The sequence below is a fragment of the Phycodurus eques genome, chromosome 7, assembly GCF_024500275.1.
Source record: "Phycodurus eques isolate BA_2022a chromosome 7, UOR_Pequ_1.1, whole genome shotgun sequence".
In the NCBI taxonomy this organism is placed as follows: Eukaryota; Metazoa; Chordata; class Actinopteri; order Syngnathiformes; family Syngnathidae; genus Phycodurus; species Phycodurus eques.
In genome coordinates, this window is record NC_084531.1 from 18,204,049 (window position 1) to 18,222,331 (window position 18,283).

The window sequence follows — 18,283 nt, forward strand, 5'->3', positions numbered from 1 at the left end:
ACATAGATTTTACAGCATTCTCTAAATCGTTTGTAATAGGTGCCTTTTAGAAAAAAAAGAACATTTCTTCTTCCATTAGATTGTGCTAATAATATATAATTATGAGTAAGTACCTTTAAAATTGAGTCTTGGAGTACTAAAATAGATCAAATAATTAAATGCAAAGGAAAATAAAATAAAATAAATTAAAAAAAAAAAATATATATATATATATATAAAATTTTGCTTCAGGTTTTCTCTCAATAATTTGTATGTAACCGTATTAGCAGTTACATACAAATTATTGAGAGCAAACCTGAAGCAAAATTTTAAAATTTTAAAGGAGGGACAAAAGTTAAACAGGCTTTTTTTTTTAAATCTCGTGTAAATTTCTCCACTACCTGCGCAGAGATGACGTCTCGATAATGCCCCCCCCCTCCCCCCTCCAAAATATCATCGCACTCACAGCAAAAGTAGTGGCAGTGGGTGAGAGGAGAGCATCTGGTGATATCCAACTGCAGGCTCGTCCACTTGCAGCAGGAGCAGAGATGAGCCACGGGCGAGTTGTTGATTTCCGAGAGGGGGCTCGATCGTCTCATTTCTTGATGTGACGACGACCGACGCGACGTTCGCAGGATGGCCGCGAGTGGGTGTAAAGGACGACTTTTATCTTTTTTGGACTACAAAACGGAAAAATACATAGTGGCCAAAAACAAAAAAGTTGGAATTTTGTACAGACTCATCCAGTTATCTATCATCGGTTACATTATAGGGTAAGTGAATCTGTGATTCCGCCTGTCCCTTCGGGTGGGACATAAGTTGCCATACATAGGAAAAATATTTATGGATCTGAAAAATAATTTGTAAAAGAAAAAAACACAAAAAAAAACGTATGGCCTATTCTGTAGATCCTGCATACACTATATTCATTTTGATTTAAAATTCAAACATTAAGAAATACTGTACAGGAATAAAGTATCTACCCTTACCCTTATGATTAATTGTAGTTCATCAGTGAGATGAATGTAAAAATGTTTTCATTCACTAGCAAATGTTTTTTTTAAAGTCTATATGTAATATATATTTGAAAAAAAGTTAATCTTGAATAATATCAGATGCATTTGTGAGGTGCAGCACGGTGGCTTTGTGAAATAATAAAAACATTTTCTAATTTGAATATACTGAAGTTTTTTGTTCTCGGCAGCATGGTAACGAGTGGTTAGCATGTCTGCTTCACAGTCGACAGGTTCTGGGTTTGGCTCTCCTGTGTGGCATTTGCATATGCCAGCTTTCTCACACATTCCGAAAAACATGCATGTTAGGTTTATCCATCCATCCATTTTCTGAACCGCTTCTCCTCATTAGGGTCGCGGGCGTGCTGGAGCCTATCCCAGCTGTCATCGGGCAGGAGGCGGGGTACACCCTGAACTGGTTGCCAGCCAATCGCAGGGCACATAGGAACAAACAACCATTCTCACTCACAGTCATGCCTACGGGCAATTTAGAGTCTCCAATTAATGCATGTTTTTGGGATGTGGGAGGAAACCGGAGTGCCCGGAGAAAACCCACGCAGGCACGGGGAGAACATGCAAACTCCACACAGGCGGGGACGGGGATTAAACCCGGGTCCTCAGAACTGTGAGGCTGACGCTCTAACAAGTCGGCCACCGTGCCGCCGCATGTTAGGTTTATTGAAGACTAAATTGTCCATAAGTGGAAATGTGAGTGTGAATGATTGCCTATATGTGACCTGCGATGGGTTGGTGGTAGACTCCTGCTTACCCGCTGAAACCCTATGAGGATACATTAGTATAGATGTGTAATTGGTTTGATGAGGATCAAAGTGCAATTACAGTACTTGAATCTTTCTCCCTGCTCCCAGGTGGGTTTTCTTAAGCAAGAAGGGCTACCAGGAGAAAGACGAGGCCATACAGAGCACAGTGATTACTAAACTGAAGGGGGTCTCGGTGACCAACACCACCGAGTCGGGTGTGCTGGTGTGGGGGCCGGAGGACTATGTCATCCCACCACAGGTGAAAACACACACAATCCTCAGCCAGTTGGAGATAATCATAAGCAAAAGCAAACATAAAGGTTTACCTAAACTAACAAGAGTGTCAATGTTAAACATACAGTACGTACTTGTTGCTTTCATGACATACATTGCTTTCTACATGCAGGGTGAAGCTGTTCTTTTTGTTGTCACTAATTTCCTAGAGACCCCCAATCAGAAGATTGGATACTGTGCTGAGGTATGAATATTCAAGGACAATGGTCATCATGTGTTCAAATATTGATCATTGTTTTTAAATTAAATGATGTTTTTGTAGTGCATAAGAACACTGAGCGTGCCCGAAGCACAAGCAAGGAGGAAGTTTAACTTTTTACTCTTTGTTCGGGTACATCTCAATACATTTGAATAAAGTATCTTAAAATGTATTTCAGGAGTTTAATTCAAAAAGTGAAACTGATATTCTAGATTCATCAAATAGGAAAATACTTTTCACAAGGCTAATTCCTATCTAATTTCTACAGTATATTAAAAATCATTTTGATCGGTTCTTATGTAATACTCTATTCTAATTTGTTGAGAGGTTTTCATTCGTTGTGAGTTGTAATGATCAAAATGGTGAAAAAAAATCATAAAACATATTTCACTGTGTGTAGTGAATCTACAGTAGAGTTTCATGTTTTAATTGAGCTCCTGAAATAAACTGAGTTTTCTACAATTTTCAAATCTTTTTCTTTAGATGCACCGTACACACAATACGTAACTCAGAAATTCATATTCATTTACCATTTTTCTGTGGACACGTGTAACATCCAGGGATGTTGTATTACAGCTGAACCATGGAACCAAGGTTTGGATTTTTTAGGCAATTTATTCCCATAGCAAATAAGACTCAAAACTGTTTCCACCTTTTATATTATAGGCAATTTATACGGAGCATTTTGACATTCTTAACTGTGATGCAAAAAATATATATATATCGCTGGAAAATAAACTAAAAATAAAAACAACAGAAGTGGAGAAAGGAAAGATTACTGAAGTCAAGTCGACCTCATGCATCATGCATTTTGACATTGTTAACTGTTTATGCAAGGGTAAAAAAAAAAAAAGGTAATCGCGGGATAGCAAAACTTGTGCACAACAATAAATCCACTGTGTCCTCACCATTAACTCTGACAACACAGATGAATGTACAGAGGGAGGATGACTTTGTGTGCCTGGGAGGTGAGTCTCCTCACTTTTAGACTAAACAAGCTCACAGGGTTTAGAGTCAATACTGCTTTCATTATTGACATAAACTTACTGTCATTTTAGGCACATTGTACTGAGCAGCCGGGACAGAGATGTGTGTATCACGTACCCACGGCGTAATAAGTTCCATTTCCTCCTCTATTGTTGTCATCACACTTTTTCCTCTTTGGCATCACTGGTACACTAATGTGGTGGACTTTTATGTGACTTGAAAAAAAAGTTGAGCAGATTAGAAACACGCTAGTTTTTGAATACAACTCCGAAGCCGAATAATCACTGCAGAAATAGCTCAAGTGCCTCCATTCAGCCATGCTGCCTAAGTCAAAGCACCAGCACCAGTCACTGTGTACTTTCTCCATAACTCCTCACTGCTTGCGTGTGTGCAAAGCTGTCGCAGAGTGTTTACTTTCAAGCTGTTTTATTTGCTCTCTTGACGCCTGATCATCTGGAAACTATTCTGGACTTGTGTGTCATGCTGCCATATACACTCATTGGACATTCTATTATAGAGGGGGCAAAGTATGGTCAATGGGCCACATCAGTGGCATCATTAGGCCTCTTTTTGTGGGGCTTTTACATATACATATAAATGGCATATATATATAATATATCTTTGGCATAACTGGTAGCATAACAAAAAGTCAGTTAATGTGGTGAACCTGTCACCACCTCTCCCATAGTCAGCTGGGATAGGCTGCAGTTCACCCGCATAACCAAGAATGCAATCGAAAATGAAGGAGTGGAACAACTAAATAAAAAATAATCTTCTCTAATTGTACATTGGTTGGGCCTGGGTGTAAATCAGTGTTTTGCTAAACCTTAGATCCATTAGTTTAATGTTGAGCTGCATATTTCTGAAAGGTTCCTGGCATGCACTTCACTGCCTTCACCCTGCCAGCACCCAAAAAAACAACAACCAACATGCACCAGTGCCACGCAGTCACTGCGCTTGTGTACATTTGTGTCCGCTTACTTAATTCTGACCTTATGAATCAAATTGCAGTTAAACAAAGTGGTGTGGCAACTAAACACAGTTTCTCATCTGTAAGGGCCAAGTTGCGCTGGGGTCTTAAGCAGTTTTGTTTTTTGGACCAAAAAACAAATTCTGCAACCCAAACCTACAAAAACATAAAATTTACGTCTACAGTATTGTTAAACATGGACAAATACAAAACATAAAATCACATGTGTTCAGCGTTCATGTTTTTAAAATGCTGTTTTTTTATACATTAAAATTAAGACAAAAGGGACAGAAAGCCCAGTGTTTTATATTTAGTAAAGTGTAGGGTTTTTTAAATTGAGCAATTTTTATTCTTGTAAATATAATTGACATGTTCTGCTTCTGTTTGTGCTCAATACAAAGTTAAATGTTTAATTTTCTGGCCTTGCTCCTCAGTTCCCTAATAGTGTTTAAAGTCGTTTGCACACCAAGAGCTCTTTTCCAAAACAGGATAAACTTGGAAGAACAAAAAAAATATAAATAAATAAATATATATATATATATATATATATATATATATATATATATATATAATAAATAAATATATATATATATATATATATATATATATGTGTGTGTGTGTGTGTGTGTGTGTGTGTGTGTGTCAGGACTTAATAATCATGAGAAAATCTGGGTCCCAGGCTGAAACCAGATTTAAACGCAATGAAACGCTTGGTCCTTGTTTTTCAGAGCCCCAAAGTCCTGGATGGACACTGTCAGGAGGACGAGGATTGTGAAGAAGGAAAGCTAGTGGTGGCTGGTCATGGTAGGACATTCCTAACTGTTATGGTACAACACTCCTCATGGGCCACAAAACCTAACTACTGTACCATACAGTTAATTCAAGAATTGCCTTCATCTCCACTTGTGAGTGATATTAAGTTTCAGATTACTTTATATTAAATTTATTTAAGTACAATATAGAAATTCCGATCCACAGCCTATTTATCTTATGACCACAATATGGCAAATAAGTATGTTGTTAAAGCTCATCATGTGTGGAGCAGGAAATAGTTCAATTTCACTTATTGGGTTCAAAAATGATTATCTATTTACTACAAATAATGTATCTTTGTTCATCTATCCATGCCAGTGACAAATAATGGCAGGCGGAACAGTTAAATGCTCTTCTACTAGATTATAGAAGCTGGGTAAATTGAGAAGAGATAATCATACTGTACATAGTTTTTGTGACATTTTTGTTGAGTATGCCATGAGATTCTTCTGAGGTAAAATATGTGCCATGGCTCAATAAAGGTTGGGAAATCCTGATGAATGGTAGAAACCTCTTAGCTTGAACGCAGTCTGTCCAGAATGCCCGTCAAGTTCTGATTCCTGCCATAGGATATAATGGAAACAAAAATAATGTACTTTTTTTTCTGAAGGAATCATGAGTGGACAATGCTTACGCAGGAGTGAAAACCCCAGTGGAACCTGTGAAATCTTTGGCTGGTGTCCTGTTGAAAGAAAGTTCAAACCAAAGTAAGGCACCGTATTGTTTTTATTGAATTATTTTCTAGTTAGCTCTATTGGATTTCATCCATCCATTTTTTATAGAGCTTGTTCTTATTAGGTTAATCGTGATCATTGGAGTCTATCCCAGTTGACTTTGGGTAAGAGGCAGCGTACACCTGGACTGGTTGCCAGTCAATGTCAGTGCAGATATAAAAAACAAAACAAAACAAAAAAAAACATTCACGCCTAATCTTCAATTAAGCTAATATACTGTACATGTTTTTTTTTTTTTCTTTTGGAATGCGGGAGGAAGCCAAAATACAGAGCTGAAATTTGAACCCCAAATCTCAGAACTGTGAGGCAGAAGTGCTAACCACTATTTCGCCATGCTGCTTGCTTCCAAACCAACATAGTTGATACATACTGTATAAAAAAAAAAATCCTGTTTGGATGCTCATTACTTTTTTTCTTTTGTAACAGATCTCTGCTGACGAACGCGGAAAACTTCACCATCTACATCAAGAATTTCATACACTTTCCCAAATTCCAATTTTCCAAGTAAGTTCTCCATCATACACGAAGCATATGAAACTGTACACACTCTGTACCACTGTGCTTGCTTTGTGCTCTGAGGTCCAACATTCTGGAGACAGCAGATGTGTCCTATCTGAAATGCAGATACGATGAAAAGCTCCATCCTTACTGCCCCATCTTTCGCCTTGGAGACATCACCGCACGAGCAGGATACAACTTCAATGACATGGCAACATTTGTGAGTGTTATCATTATTATTATATCATGTTATCAGGTCCACAACTAAATAGATGTATTGTTTCGCACTAGGGTGGCTCCATTGGCATTCAGATCCAGTGGGACTGTGACCTTGACAAAGGTTACTCTGAGTGTCACCCACAGTATCAATTCAGTCGCCAGGACATCACCGCCTCCAACAAGACCATTGCAATGGGATTCAACTTTAGGTTATTTAAAATCCAAAAGAAATTGATCCGTGTGCTTTTAAATGTGTGCTAATAGTCTGATTTCAACTTTCAAACAGACACACTCGCTATTATAAAAACGCAGCAGGCGAGAGTTACCGATCCCTATACAAAGTCTACGGAGTCCGATTTAACATCATGGTGAATGGGAGGGTAAGCAAAATGTATTTCCATATTATCTATTCAATGGTCAAGTTGCTGTCCTGTTTGGCACCTTGATATTCTTGGCTTTGAATTTACCAAAACAATTGTTTAAAAAGTTTTTATTAAATGAGGGTTTTCTAAGTTTTACTAAGAAAATACAATTGGGTGTAAGCTGCTGACAAAGGACATTGTTTTTTAAAATGCAGAACCAACAATGTACTTTATTTATTATTTTCTTTTTCTCAACAAGTAGTTCCATACAATTTTATTATGTTAGGTTAATGTTTTTCGTGTTTAACTAACATAAAAACAAAAAAATCTGTGGCGGGCACTGTTTGACGATGAAATATAAAATTTGGTGATCAATTTTATTATGCTGGTAAAAACAATTTGTTAATGTTGGATAAACTTACAAGACTTACGTAAATGATGAAGTCAACTTTTTGCCCAAATAATATTTGAAGAAGTTCTGTATTGAACACCGAACACATTTAGTAACTAATGTGGGTCTTCAGAATGGACCTTACAAGTGAGGCAATAAAATCTTTGAAAATGTATCATCATTGTTGATATAATAGTAAAATTATACTGTATATCATATCAATGTGATATTTAATGGCATTAATAAAATGTAGAAAAAAAAGCACAACACAGTACACTGATATATATAAATCCATCCATCCATTTCCAAAACCGCTTATCCTGGTTAGGGTCACGGGGCACTGGAGCCTATCCCAGCTGACTCCACCCTGAACTGGTCACCAGTCAGTCACAGGGCACATCTAGACACAGACAACCATTTGCACTCACATTCACACCATCACTGAGTGTTAACTGAACCCACACTGCCCGCACCAAAGTCAGGCGAGTGCACCACTACACCATCAGTGTGTGTGTGTGTGTGTGTGTGTGTGTGTGTGTGTGTGTATATATATATATATATATATATATATATATATATATATATATATATATATATATATATATATATATATATATATGCATTTTTTTTTCTAAATTATAAAAAGTGTTCGATGTTAACATTTAAAATTGTATTTATATTTCATTGTAATTTTAGTTCATGGCGTGAAAATTCATTTTCAATATCCTCTGTATTTATGTATTAAAATGAGCATTTATCAATATGTATTCATCACAGCTTATAATTTTTTTAAAAAGATTTTTTGTTTTGTTTTGGGGAGTGCATTTGACCAGAAAGTACAAAACAATCAAAATACAATCAGTCATACAATGATTTTTAAAAGTACTTTTTAAAATAAAATGAAAGAAAATCTAAATAATGTATTAGTCTACATTAAAAAAACAACAACCAGTCTTACAACTTGATGTTATTTTATTTGTTTAAAATGTATCCTATTTTTTAATTAAAAAAATACAAATAAACATAAAATATATGTAAAAAAATTTTTTTACTGTAAGAAGGGAGTGTGGATTAATGAATTCTCCTGTTGTTCATAGGCTGGAATGTTCAATATTGTCCCGACAGCCATCAGTGTCGGTTCAGGTTTAGCTTTAATGGGCGCAGTAAGTAACAGCTATCTTTTATTCTCATTTTTTTTTCATGAATTAGTTTTACACGCATGATACAATGCAAATTTGGATTGTACAGGGAGTGTTCTTCTGTGACATGATCCTTCTCTACATCATGAAGAACGGCACCGCCTATCGGGAGAGAAAGTTTGAAGGGTCCAAGTATGTGCTTCTAATACTTTCAGACCACTGATGCTATGCTAATGTCAATTTGTTGTCCACAGACAGTCAACAGCTGCTGGCATCCTCCCTGAAGTCAGACACGAGAAAACCAGTCTGGCGTCTTAGTATTTGAACTTTGAGTTTGTAACATATTGTGTATATATTTCAAGTGTGAGGCCTTTCATATTCATATAAATAAGTCTTACTTTGCCCATTCTTTCTGCGGCTGAAACACAAGTAGACAAGGGGACCAACTCTCGTGAATGTTAAACCTGGTCAACAGTGAGTTTGTCCGAGCCACGGACTTCGTCATTGCGACGTCAAAGTTACCAGCTATGCTAAATGTTAGTCTAGCTTCTAGTACTACTCTTTCCTCTTTTTTTTTTTTTGTATTTTCGTGCAGTCTGGATGCCCTGTGGCACCATGCTGCCTCTCACAGGTCACTTGGTACTGCGACAGATATCTTGTTTGAGGGAGGAGAGTCGCGAATGTCGATGGAGATATCGTTGTGTGTCTGGTGCGTTGTGTTGGTCATCGAGACGACACCATACAATATGAGAGCAGTAAGAACACATACAGATGTTTTCCCTTGTCATGTGTGGGGTCTGTCAGATTAAAAAAATAAATCACCATGTGCAGGACCGGAGCTACGTGGTGGCCAGGGGTGGCCGCGGCCAGACTGAAGGTCAGCCACCCCGCTGGAACCCCCACTATAGTGCTTTTCATGATGGAAAAATTTCGATCAGAAACCCCCCCCGACGACTGATTTCAAGCGGCCCACTATATATTTTCTGGCAACACCACCGACTATGTGTGTACCCCGCTTAAGAGACATGATTGTAGAAAACAGAAATCTAGGCTGTCTTGCACTTCCCCTTTCCTTACCAGGAGATGTCACTAGGATAGTGGGTTTGAGTTTCTCAAAGTGCTGTGCTTTACTTTTTATGTTGAGTCAACACCCCCACTTTCTGCACACAAAAAAAACAGAATAGGTGAAAAATCATTTAGAAGACCTTGGCGATTTATTTAAATAGGCTAAATTTTAATGTGAAATGTAAATGTTTTTCTGTAAAAAGGGCCAGGAAATATAAGATTTATTCTTCGCTCTGCTGTCTTTCATTCAAATTTAGTTTTCGTGTAAACATGTCTGCTTTGTGTCTCACATATAATGAAATAATAATAATAATAATAATTTAAAAAAAAAGGAATCGGAGGATTTTTACTATTTAATGTATTTGAAAAATGGTTCAGAAACTTTTCATTTCCTTACCATTTTGTGTGCAATAGGCTTTCTGGCAAGAATGGTATTTTAGAGAACTTTTGTGTTCAAAGTTGCAATTGGGCATTTAGTAATTTAGTAAGTAGTTTTACCGCAACCAGAGTATGACAGTTTTATTAGTTCTTTAGCCACTATGGAGAGAAGCTGTTGAATGCAAGAGGATGATCATATGCTGCTAGAAGTTGGCTTACTTACTGAACAATTTGCCCCTCCACCACACTTTTGATATGATGGCTACGCCTCTGCCGCATACCTCCACCCAACCCTGCAGCTCCACCACAAACCTCTGAATCTGGAACACCAGGGTGCTGTAAAAGATTACAGCCACAACACAATGTTAAAAGCATATTATTGCCAACGTTATACTCTGATTTACAGACCTGTATGTCACACACAGAGAGTGAACCAGGTGACAGCTCCACTTATGTTATTCTAAGGGCAATTCAAAATACCAGTGTAAGAAAACAAGAATACTTGACGTGGTGCTGCAGCTGCAGTTTCCCACATCCAGACACCATCAAGGCCACTTGAAGGTTTCAGTTTCAGTTTATTCTTGAAAGGGGACAATGCAATTTCATAAAACACATGAAGTACACATGGTTAAAAAAGCCAGAATTAGCCAGAAGGCTAGTTTTCATCTGTAGTCCCCTGGCCATGATGTAAAAAAACAGTAGAATACATCTACAAGACAATAAGTCTTGTCGTACTCATCACAACACTGCTGCTGCTGCCATGTAGCAGTCAAGGTAAAGCACAATTGCCGCATTATATCTAAAAATGTCAACCGGTTCTACCTATATTTTGTCATTTTAACACAAAAAAAGTTAATTAAATTAAATCTTTTATGTGTGTTTAGCTATTGGGTGTTACCTGTTGACAAAAGCTTTTTTTTTTAATGCTGAACCCCCCAAAAGCAGTGGATTTTTAATTGTTAATTCATATTTTCTTCACCACAAATACATTACGTTTTTATGTTAATATCTTCTTGGCAATCAGTTACACACAATTTATGCTATGTTAGTAACATTTTCGTGTGTTTAAGTAACATAATCAAATTGTGTAGCACCATTTGACAAATTCGTTCATCTTTCGATGCATTTTACTATATTAAGTAGTTAAAAACTAATTATGTTAATGCTGGATAAACTCACATGGCATTATTTAAACAAAAAGTTGACTTCATTATTGAAGTCAAGTTTTCGTTTAAATGATTTTGAAGGAATTTCTTCATTAAACAAGGACTGTATTTAATAACTCACCTGGGTCCTCAGTATAGACCTTACATGTAAGGAACAAAAAAAATAAAACAATTTAATCTTGGAAAAAGTATCATCACTGTTGAAGTAATAATAAAAATATATTTTGTGATGTGATAGTTAATGACAGTAATACAACATTTAGAAAACAGCACAACATAGTACTCTGATATATATATCTTCCAAATCATATGAAGTGTTCAAGGGCACAGAGTTCTTTAAAATGTTGATTTTCTTTTCTTTTAATTAAAGCATGGTGGCCAGCTGGTAACACATCTTCCTCACAGTTCTGAGGACCCAGGTTCAAATCCAGCCTCACCTTTGTGGAGTTTGCATGTTGCCCCCGTACCTGCGTGGGTTTTCTCCGGGTACTCCGGTTTCCTCCCACATCCCCAAAACATACATGGTAGGTTAATTGAAGACTGCCCGTAGTTGTGAATGTGAGTGCGAATGGTTGTTTGTTCGTGTGTCCTGTGATTGGGTCGCGACCGGTTCAGGGTGTACCCCTGAACCGTGTGTGTACCCCTGAACCGGGTGTACCCCCTACCCGAAGATAGCTGGGATGGGATCCAGCACGCCCGCGACCCTAGTGAGGATAAAAATGAACGGTATTGAATTCAAATTCAATTGCATTCAGTTGAAATGGAAGAAAGAATGTCTCAGAAGTCCTTCAAAACACACCCAAGTGCTTGTTTTTATTGCTTCATTCCTACAAAAGGACATACACCAAAGCTCATATCTGATTGCAGATTCCAGTCAGTGGACAATAGAATTTTAAAAAAGAAAGTACAGTAGAGGAATTCAGCAGACAAGGAAGTGAGTTGGGGATTTAGACGGTGATGTGACAGAATAAAGGTGCTGTAGCGGCATCGGTTTTCCCACACTGAGACACCATCAAGACAACATGAAACTCGTGCTGGTCACAACATTGCTGCTGCTGCTGTGTAGCACTCAAGGTGAGGCACAATTTCATAATCATACCTAAAAATGTAAATTACATTTTGTCAGTTTACCACATAAAAGGTAAATTGAACATGAGGTTTTTATGTGTGTTTAATGAATAAAATACAATTAGGCATAACCAGCTGTTGACAGAAGTCAGGGATTTTTAAAAAAAATCTTGAAACTTCCCCCCCAAAAAGTTACTTTTTAATTTTTAATAAATATTGTCTTCAGTCGGATTACATTAAGTTTCGATGTTGATATCTTCTTGGTTTATTATGTTAAGTTTGTCTGTGTGTTTAACTAACACAATAAAAGTATGGCACCACTTAACATTAAAATATTATTATTTTTTATCCATTTGATGATGTTTGTTGAAAATAATTTATGTTAATGCTGGATAAACTTACATGGCATAAATTATGAAGAAAAGTCAACTTTTCGCTTGAATATGTTTTAAATAAAGTCTTTATGAAACAAGGAACGTACACTGCTGTGAAAAACAAGTTTCCCTCTTCTCAAATTCATATGCGTTTGCATTAATGTTTAAGGTAAATATCAGACACAGATAACCCAAGTACAAATAAAATACTGTTTTTGAATGTTTATTTTATTATTAAGGGGTAAAACAGCTATTCAAAGCTATCTGGCCATGCGTGAAATGGTCACCGAAACCTAAAAACTGGTTGAGCCACCCTCAGCAGCAACAACTAAAATGAAGCGTTTTTATATCTGGCAATGAGTCTTTCACTTCTCTGTGGAGATATTTTGGCTCACTCTTCCTTGCAGAATTGTTTTAATTCAGCAACAATGGAGGGTTTTCGACCATGAACAGCCTTTTTAAGGTCGTGCCACAGCATTTCAATCGGATTCAAGTCTGCACTTTGATGAGGCCACTCAAAAAACTTATATTTATTATTTATTTTTTTAAGCCATTCAGAAGTTGACTTGCTGGTGTATTTTCGATCGTTGTCCTGCTGGTGGAACCCAAGTGCTCTTCTGCTTTAAGTCATGACCATATAATCTCCTTCAGGATTTTCTAGTAAAGAGTCAAATTCATGGTTCCATCAATCACAGCAAGTCGTCCAGGTCCTGCAGAGGAAAAGCAGCCCCAGACCATCATATTACCACCACAAATTTGGACTGTTGGTATGATGTTCTTTTTCCGAAATACTGTGTTAAATTTATGCCAGATGTAACGAGACACACACACCTTCCAAAAAGTCCAACTTTCGCCTCGTCAGTCCATAGAATTTTCTCCCAAAAATTCTTGGGGATCATTCAGATGTTTTATTTTATATTTTAATTTTTTTGGAGGGCAAAACTAAGACGATCCTCAATGTTCATTTTGGTCAGTAACAGGTTTTCGCCTTGGAATTCTGCCATGGATGCCATTTCTTTCTTATTGGATGCCATCTCTTTCTTATTGTTGAGTCATGAACACTGACCTTAACTGAGGTCTGCAGTTCTTTAGATGTTGTCCTGGGTTCCTTTGTGACCTCCTGGATGAGTCATCGCTGTGCTCATGGGGTAATTTTCGTCAGCCGGACACTCCTGGTCAGGTTCCCCACCGTTCCAAGCTTTCTCCATTTGTGGATAATGGCTTTCACTGTGGATCACTGGAGTCCTAACGCTTTAGAAATAGCTTTGTAACCCTTTCCAGACTGATAGATGTTAATTACTTTATTTCTCTTTTTTTTTCTTGAAAAGCTTGGGATTGTGACATTTTGTTGCAGCGTTTTGAGATCTTTTGTCTGACTTCTTCTTGGACAGGTTCTATTTAAGTGATTTCTTGATTGAAGAGGTCTGGAGGTATTCAGGCTTGGGTATGGTCAGTGAAAATGAACTCAGCTTACCCAAAATGTATTACATTATTTAACAAGAGGGGGCAATTACTTTCTCACACAGGCCCCGGTAGCTTTGCATAGTTTATTTCCCCTTAATAAATAGAATCACCATTAAAAATGCATTTTATGTTTATTTGGGTTATCATTGTATGATATTTACATTCATTTGATGACCTTTAACATTAAAGTGGGAAAACTATGCAAAAAAAAAAAAAAAAGAATTTTAAAAGAGGGCAAATACTTTTTCACTGTACTGTATTTGGTAACTTGTGTCGGTTTTCAGAATGGACCTTACAAGTGAAGAAAATAATAATAATCTTGAGACATGTATCAGCATTATTGATATAATATTATAAAGATACATCATTGTGATGTGAAATTTAATGGCATTAATTAAACATTTAGAAAAAAAGCACAACATAGCATTGATATTGCATATATTTTGGGGATTTATTAGGTCTTTAAGAACGCGGCACATTGCTGACTGATTAGCACATCTGCCTCACAGTTCTGAGGACCCGGGTTCAAATACGGCCTCGCCTGTGTGGAGTTTGCATGTTCTCCCCGTGCCTGCGTGGGTTTTCTCCGGGCACTCCGGTTTCTTCCCACATCCCAAAAACATGCATGGTAGGTTAACTGAAGACTCTAAATTGCCCGTAGGCGTGAATGTGAGTGTCAATGGTTGTTTGTGTACAACCCCAATTCCAATGAAGATGGGACATTGTGTTAAACATAAATAAAAATAGAATACAATGATTTGCAAATCATGTTCAACCTATATTGAATTGAATACACTACAAAGACAAGATATTTAATGTTCAAACTGATAAACTGTATTGTTTTCAGCAAATAATCATTAACTTGGAATTTTATGGCTGCAACGCGTTCCAAAAAAGCTGGGACTCGCTGATCGGCCCCAAAAATCCTGATCGTGTGAAGCCTAATATATATATTGATTGTAGAATCAATCATTCTACATTCAACATTCTACAATCAATATACAACGATTCTTCAGGTTCAATACGAATTGATGATGAAAGAGTAGGAATAAGTCTAGGAAAAGGGGTCAGGCAAGGCGACACACTGTCTCCGAAGCTATTTACAGCTTGCCTTGAAGCAATATTTAAAAAGCTCAATTGGGAAAAAGAAGGACTAAAAATTAACAGCGCTTATTTGAGCCATCTTCGTTTTGCAAACGGCATCATTTTATTCTCCTACGATGCTGAACAACTACAGCGTCGTATTCAGGAATTAGAGTTAGAAAGCTGTCACTCAGGTCTGAAAATGAACAAAAGCAAAACGAAGGTCATGTTCAATCAAAGATGATTTGTGGGTCCACAAAAATAAATCAAAATGGAGGACTATGTCCGAGACGCCGTCGACAACTACATCTATTTAGGCCAACTTGTAACTATGGATGGTAATACAAGCACTGAAGTTGAACGCCGCATAAAGCTTGCCTAGCAGGCTTATGGAAGGCTTAGTGTTATATTCAAGAACAATCTTCCCATTTGCTTGAAAAGATAAGTTTTCGATCAATGTATTTTACCAACCCTCACTTACGGTAGTGAAACTTGGACTATGAATGCCAAACTTATACAAAGACTACGTGTAACCCGAAGGAACATGGAGCCAAATGTTGAAAATAAGCATTCGCGACAAGAAAAGATGCAGTTGGATGAGACAGCAGACGTGAGTTACCGAAACAAAAAAAAAAACTTAAATGGAAATGGGCTGGCCATGTGGCCCTTAGAGCTGACAAAAGCTGGACCACAGGAAATATCAATTGGGTACCACTGGACACAAAGCAACCATGGCGAAGACCTAAAAGTAGATGGATAGATGAAATCATTAAACACACTGGGATACACTGGCAACAAATTGCAAAATGTCATAGTAGTTGGAAACGTGAAGAAGAGGCCTTCATCCTGCAGTGGATAGATAATGGCTGATGATGAGGATGATGATATATATATATATATATATATATATATATATATATATATATGAGGATGATGATATATATATATATATATATATATATGAGGATGATGATATATATATATATATATATATATATATATATATATATATGAGGATGATGATATATATATATATATATATATATATATATATATATATTAGCCCCAAATTTTGGACATAGAGGGGGCAGTCTATTATTGCACTCATCAATTTTCCTGATTCATAAGTGCAACAAGTGGGCTAACTTTCATTTCTAAGGTGGCTGCGCCCATGACACAAGGTTTCACCTCCTGCAAAAACATCCCAGAAAGTCTGGTTCAAAGATTGGTCGGATCAGAAAGGAAGTAGTGATTTAGCTCGGGTGCCAGTACATCGACATCTTTCATGAAATACTGATAGATTTGACAGACGTTTGGAATAAATAAAAATTTGAGGAGAACCACAATTTCCGGAAAAACAAGTATGCAGAAGAAGTAATCATCGCCATATAAATCCCCAAGATATAAATCCTCTAGATTTTATTGCAGCCATAAAACTGTAAAATGACAAAAATGGAGTCAGCCCACTCTAGTTCTCAGTGGGCCATATAATAAATAAGAAGTTCTTTTGTCTGTTGTCACCAGTGCTCACACTCAGTTGCTACTCCTGCAACGATGAAGACCGAAATGATTGCATCACCGTGAAAACGTGCAATGAAAATGAAACCTTCTGCAAGATCTATGGCTTGGGTTTGTTGGACCATTTCTCCTCAGTTCTATGACCTAAAAGCGGAGCACCGGAGTAATTGACATAATTTTTACAGGAAATAAAATCTCCAGTGGCTGCGCAAAGAAGTGCGTTGAGGACTCTCAGACGACCTGCTGTCAATCGGACCTGTGCTAGACAGGAGGCGTCGTCCTGCTCTTGCTTTCGGTTTCTGATTGGTGAAAGCAAGAAACGTAGAAAAGTCTAATGAGAGTGGACAATCAACTGTTGTTTCACTAATAGTCCTTATGTTTGATCTATCTTCTCACAAGCTTCTGTATAACACTCAGTGGTCAAGAGTTGTGATTTATTTTGTATGCACGCACACACACACACACACACACACGCACGCACACACGCACGCACGCACGCACGCACACACACATTTATTCCCTCCCTCATGTTGCTTAGTGGGTCACTGATTTCTATGATTTGATGTGGGTTGCTGCCTATAAACACTGCAATGCTGTAGTCAAACTGATGTCATAATAAAAAGACGTCTTCTAATCTCATTATTGTCTTCAACTGTCGTCTGATAACATGCCATGTAGTAGATTGAATTTATAAAGGGATTTTTTTTAAATATTATTATTCAAGTCTTTGCTCAACACCTAGTACAAATTAGTATTGGGGTACAGTGAATAAAAAAGTTAAAATTATGAGAATAATATCATGAAGTTACTCCAACAATGATGGTGGGGTGGATGTATCACAACATTGAATTATTTATGATACTTGAACTTGAGAACATCCTCAACAGTATTCATTTTAACGCAATTATCCATATATGATCGGAATATTAAATATGAAAAAAAAAATTATTTTGCTTTCTTATAGTATTATAACTAGTTATATAATTTTTATATTCCTACTTTATTCTATTACAGTCGAATGTTTTCTTGTAATATTACGACTTTATGTTTAGGATGTTTTTTTAAATCATAGTATTGCAATTTTATTTTGTACAATTTCAACCTTTTTCTCACAATACTATAGCATTATTCATTTAAGTTATGGACCTTTTCTGGTATTATGACTTGCAAAGTCAAAAACTTATGAACATTATCTTGTAATAGCTTGACTTATAATATTTGTACTTTACCGTTGTAAAATTCTGACTTTATTCTCATAGAATCAAGATATTTTCCCATATCACTTTCATATTACTTATTGATGAAACTTCAGTCTTGTAAAATTACCACTTTTCCTTGTAATATTACAGCTTTATTATAGTTCAATTCTGACCATTATATTATGACTTTATTCTTGAAAAATTTCAGACTTATCTCATAAAGAGGCAACAATTTCCCTTTATCTTATCTCTATTGCATTATTCCTTTTCTCTGAAAATTAAGGTTTTTTTGTAGTGGGGGGGAGGTAATTACAACTTTATTCTTGTATAATTTAAACATGTTCTTGTTATATAACTATACTTGTAAAATTATTAAACCGTTTCATAATTTAAAAAAAAAGTAAAACTGACTTTTTCCCTCCAAATATTACGACTTTATTCTTGTACCACCTTTATTCTTGATTTTTTTTGCTTGTAATATTACAATGGCATTTTTCAAAACCTTTGGCTTTATGCTTTCAAAATGGTAAATTCACTGTCATAATATTTTGACATTGCGCTTGTATTTTAGGTTTTTATTTCTTTACATTGACCCTGATAAGTGTCAGT

At 36.6% G+C, this 18,283-nt stretch overlaps 2 protein-coding genes across 2 annotated transcripts; both read left to right on the forward strand.

The window, feature by feature from the left end:
- The first annotated feature begins 467 nt into the window (after nucleotides 1-467).
- On the forward strand, nucleotides 468-8,582 carry LOC133405337 (P2X purinoceptor 5-like). The gene is made up of 11 exons (XM_061682202.1): nucleotides 468-752; nucleotides 1,862-2,012; nucleotides 2,160-2,231; nucleotides 4,932-5,007; nucleotides 5,627-5,723; nucleotides 6,177-6,254; nucleotides 6,330-6,468; nucleotides 6,540-6,676; nucleotides 6,754-6,847; nucleotides 8,318-8,383; nucleotides 8,469-8,582. The coding sequence occupies exons 1-11, from the start codon at nucleotides 616-618 to the stop codon at nucleotides 8,580-8,582; spliced, it is 1,161 nt and encodes a 386-aa protein (XP_061538186.1). The 5' UTR covers nucleotides 468-615.
- Nucleotides 8,583-11,883: 3,301 nt separating this feature from the next.
- Nucleotides 11,884-17,114, forward strand: ly6d (lymphocyte antigen 6 family member D). The gene is made up of 3 exons (XM_061682494.1): nucleotides 11,884-12,042; nucleotides 16,482-16,586; nucleotides 16,661-17,114. Exons 1-3 carry the CDS (start codon nucleotides 11,991-11,993, stop codon nucleotides 16,738-16,740), a joined length of 237 nt encoding a protein of 78 aa, XP_061538478.1. The 5' UTR covers nucleotides 11,884-11,990; the 3' UTR covers nucleotides 16,741-17,114.
- Nucleotides 17,115-18,283: the final 1,169 nt, after the last annotated feature.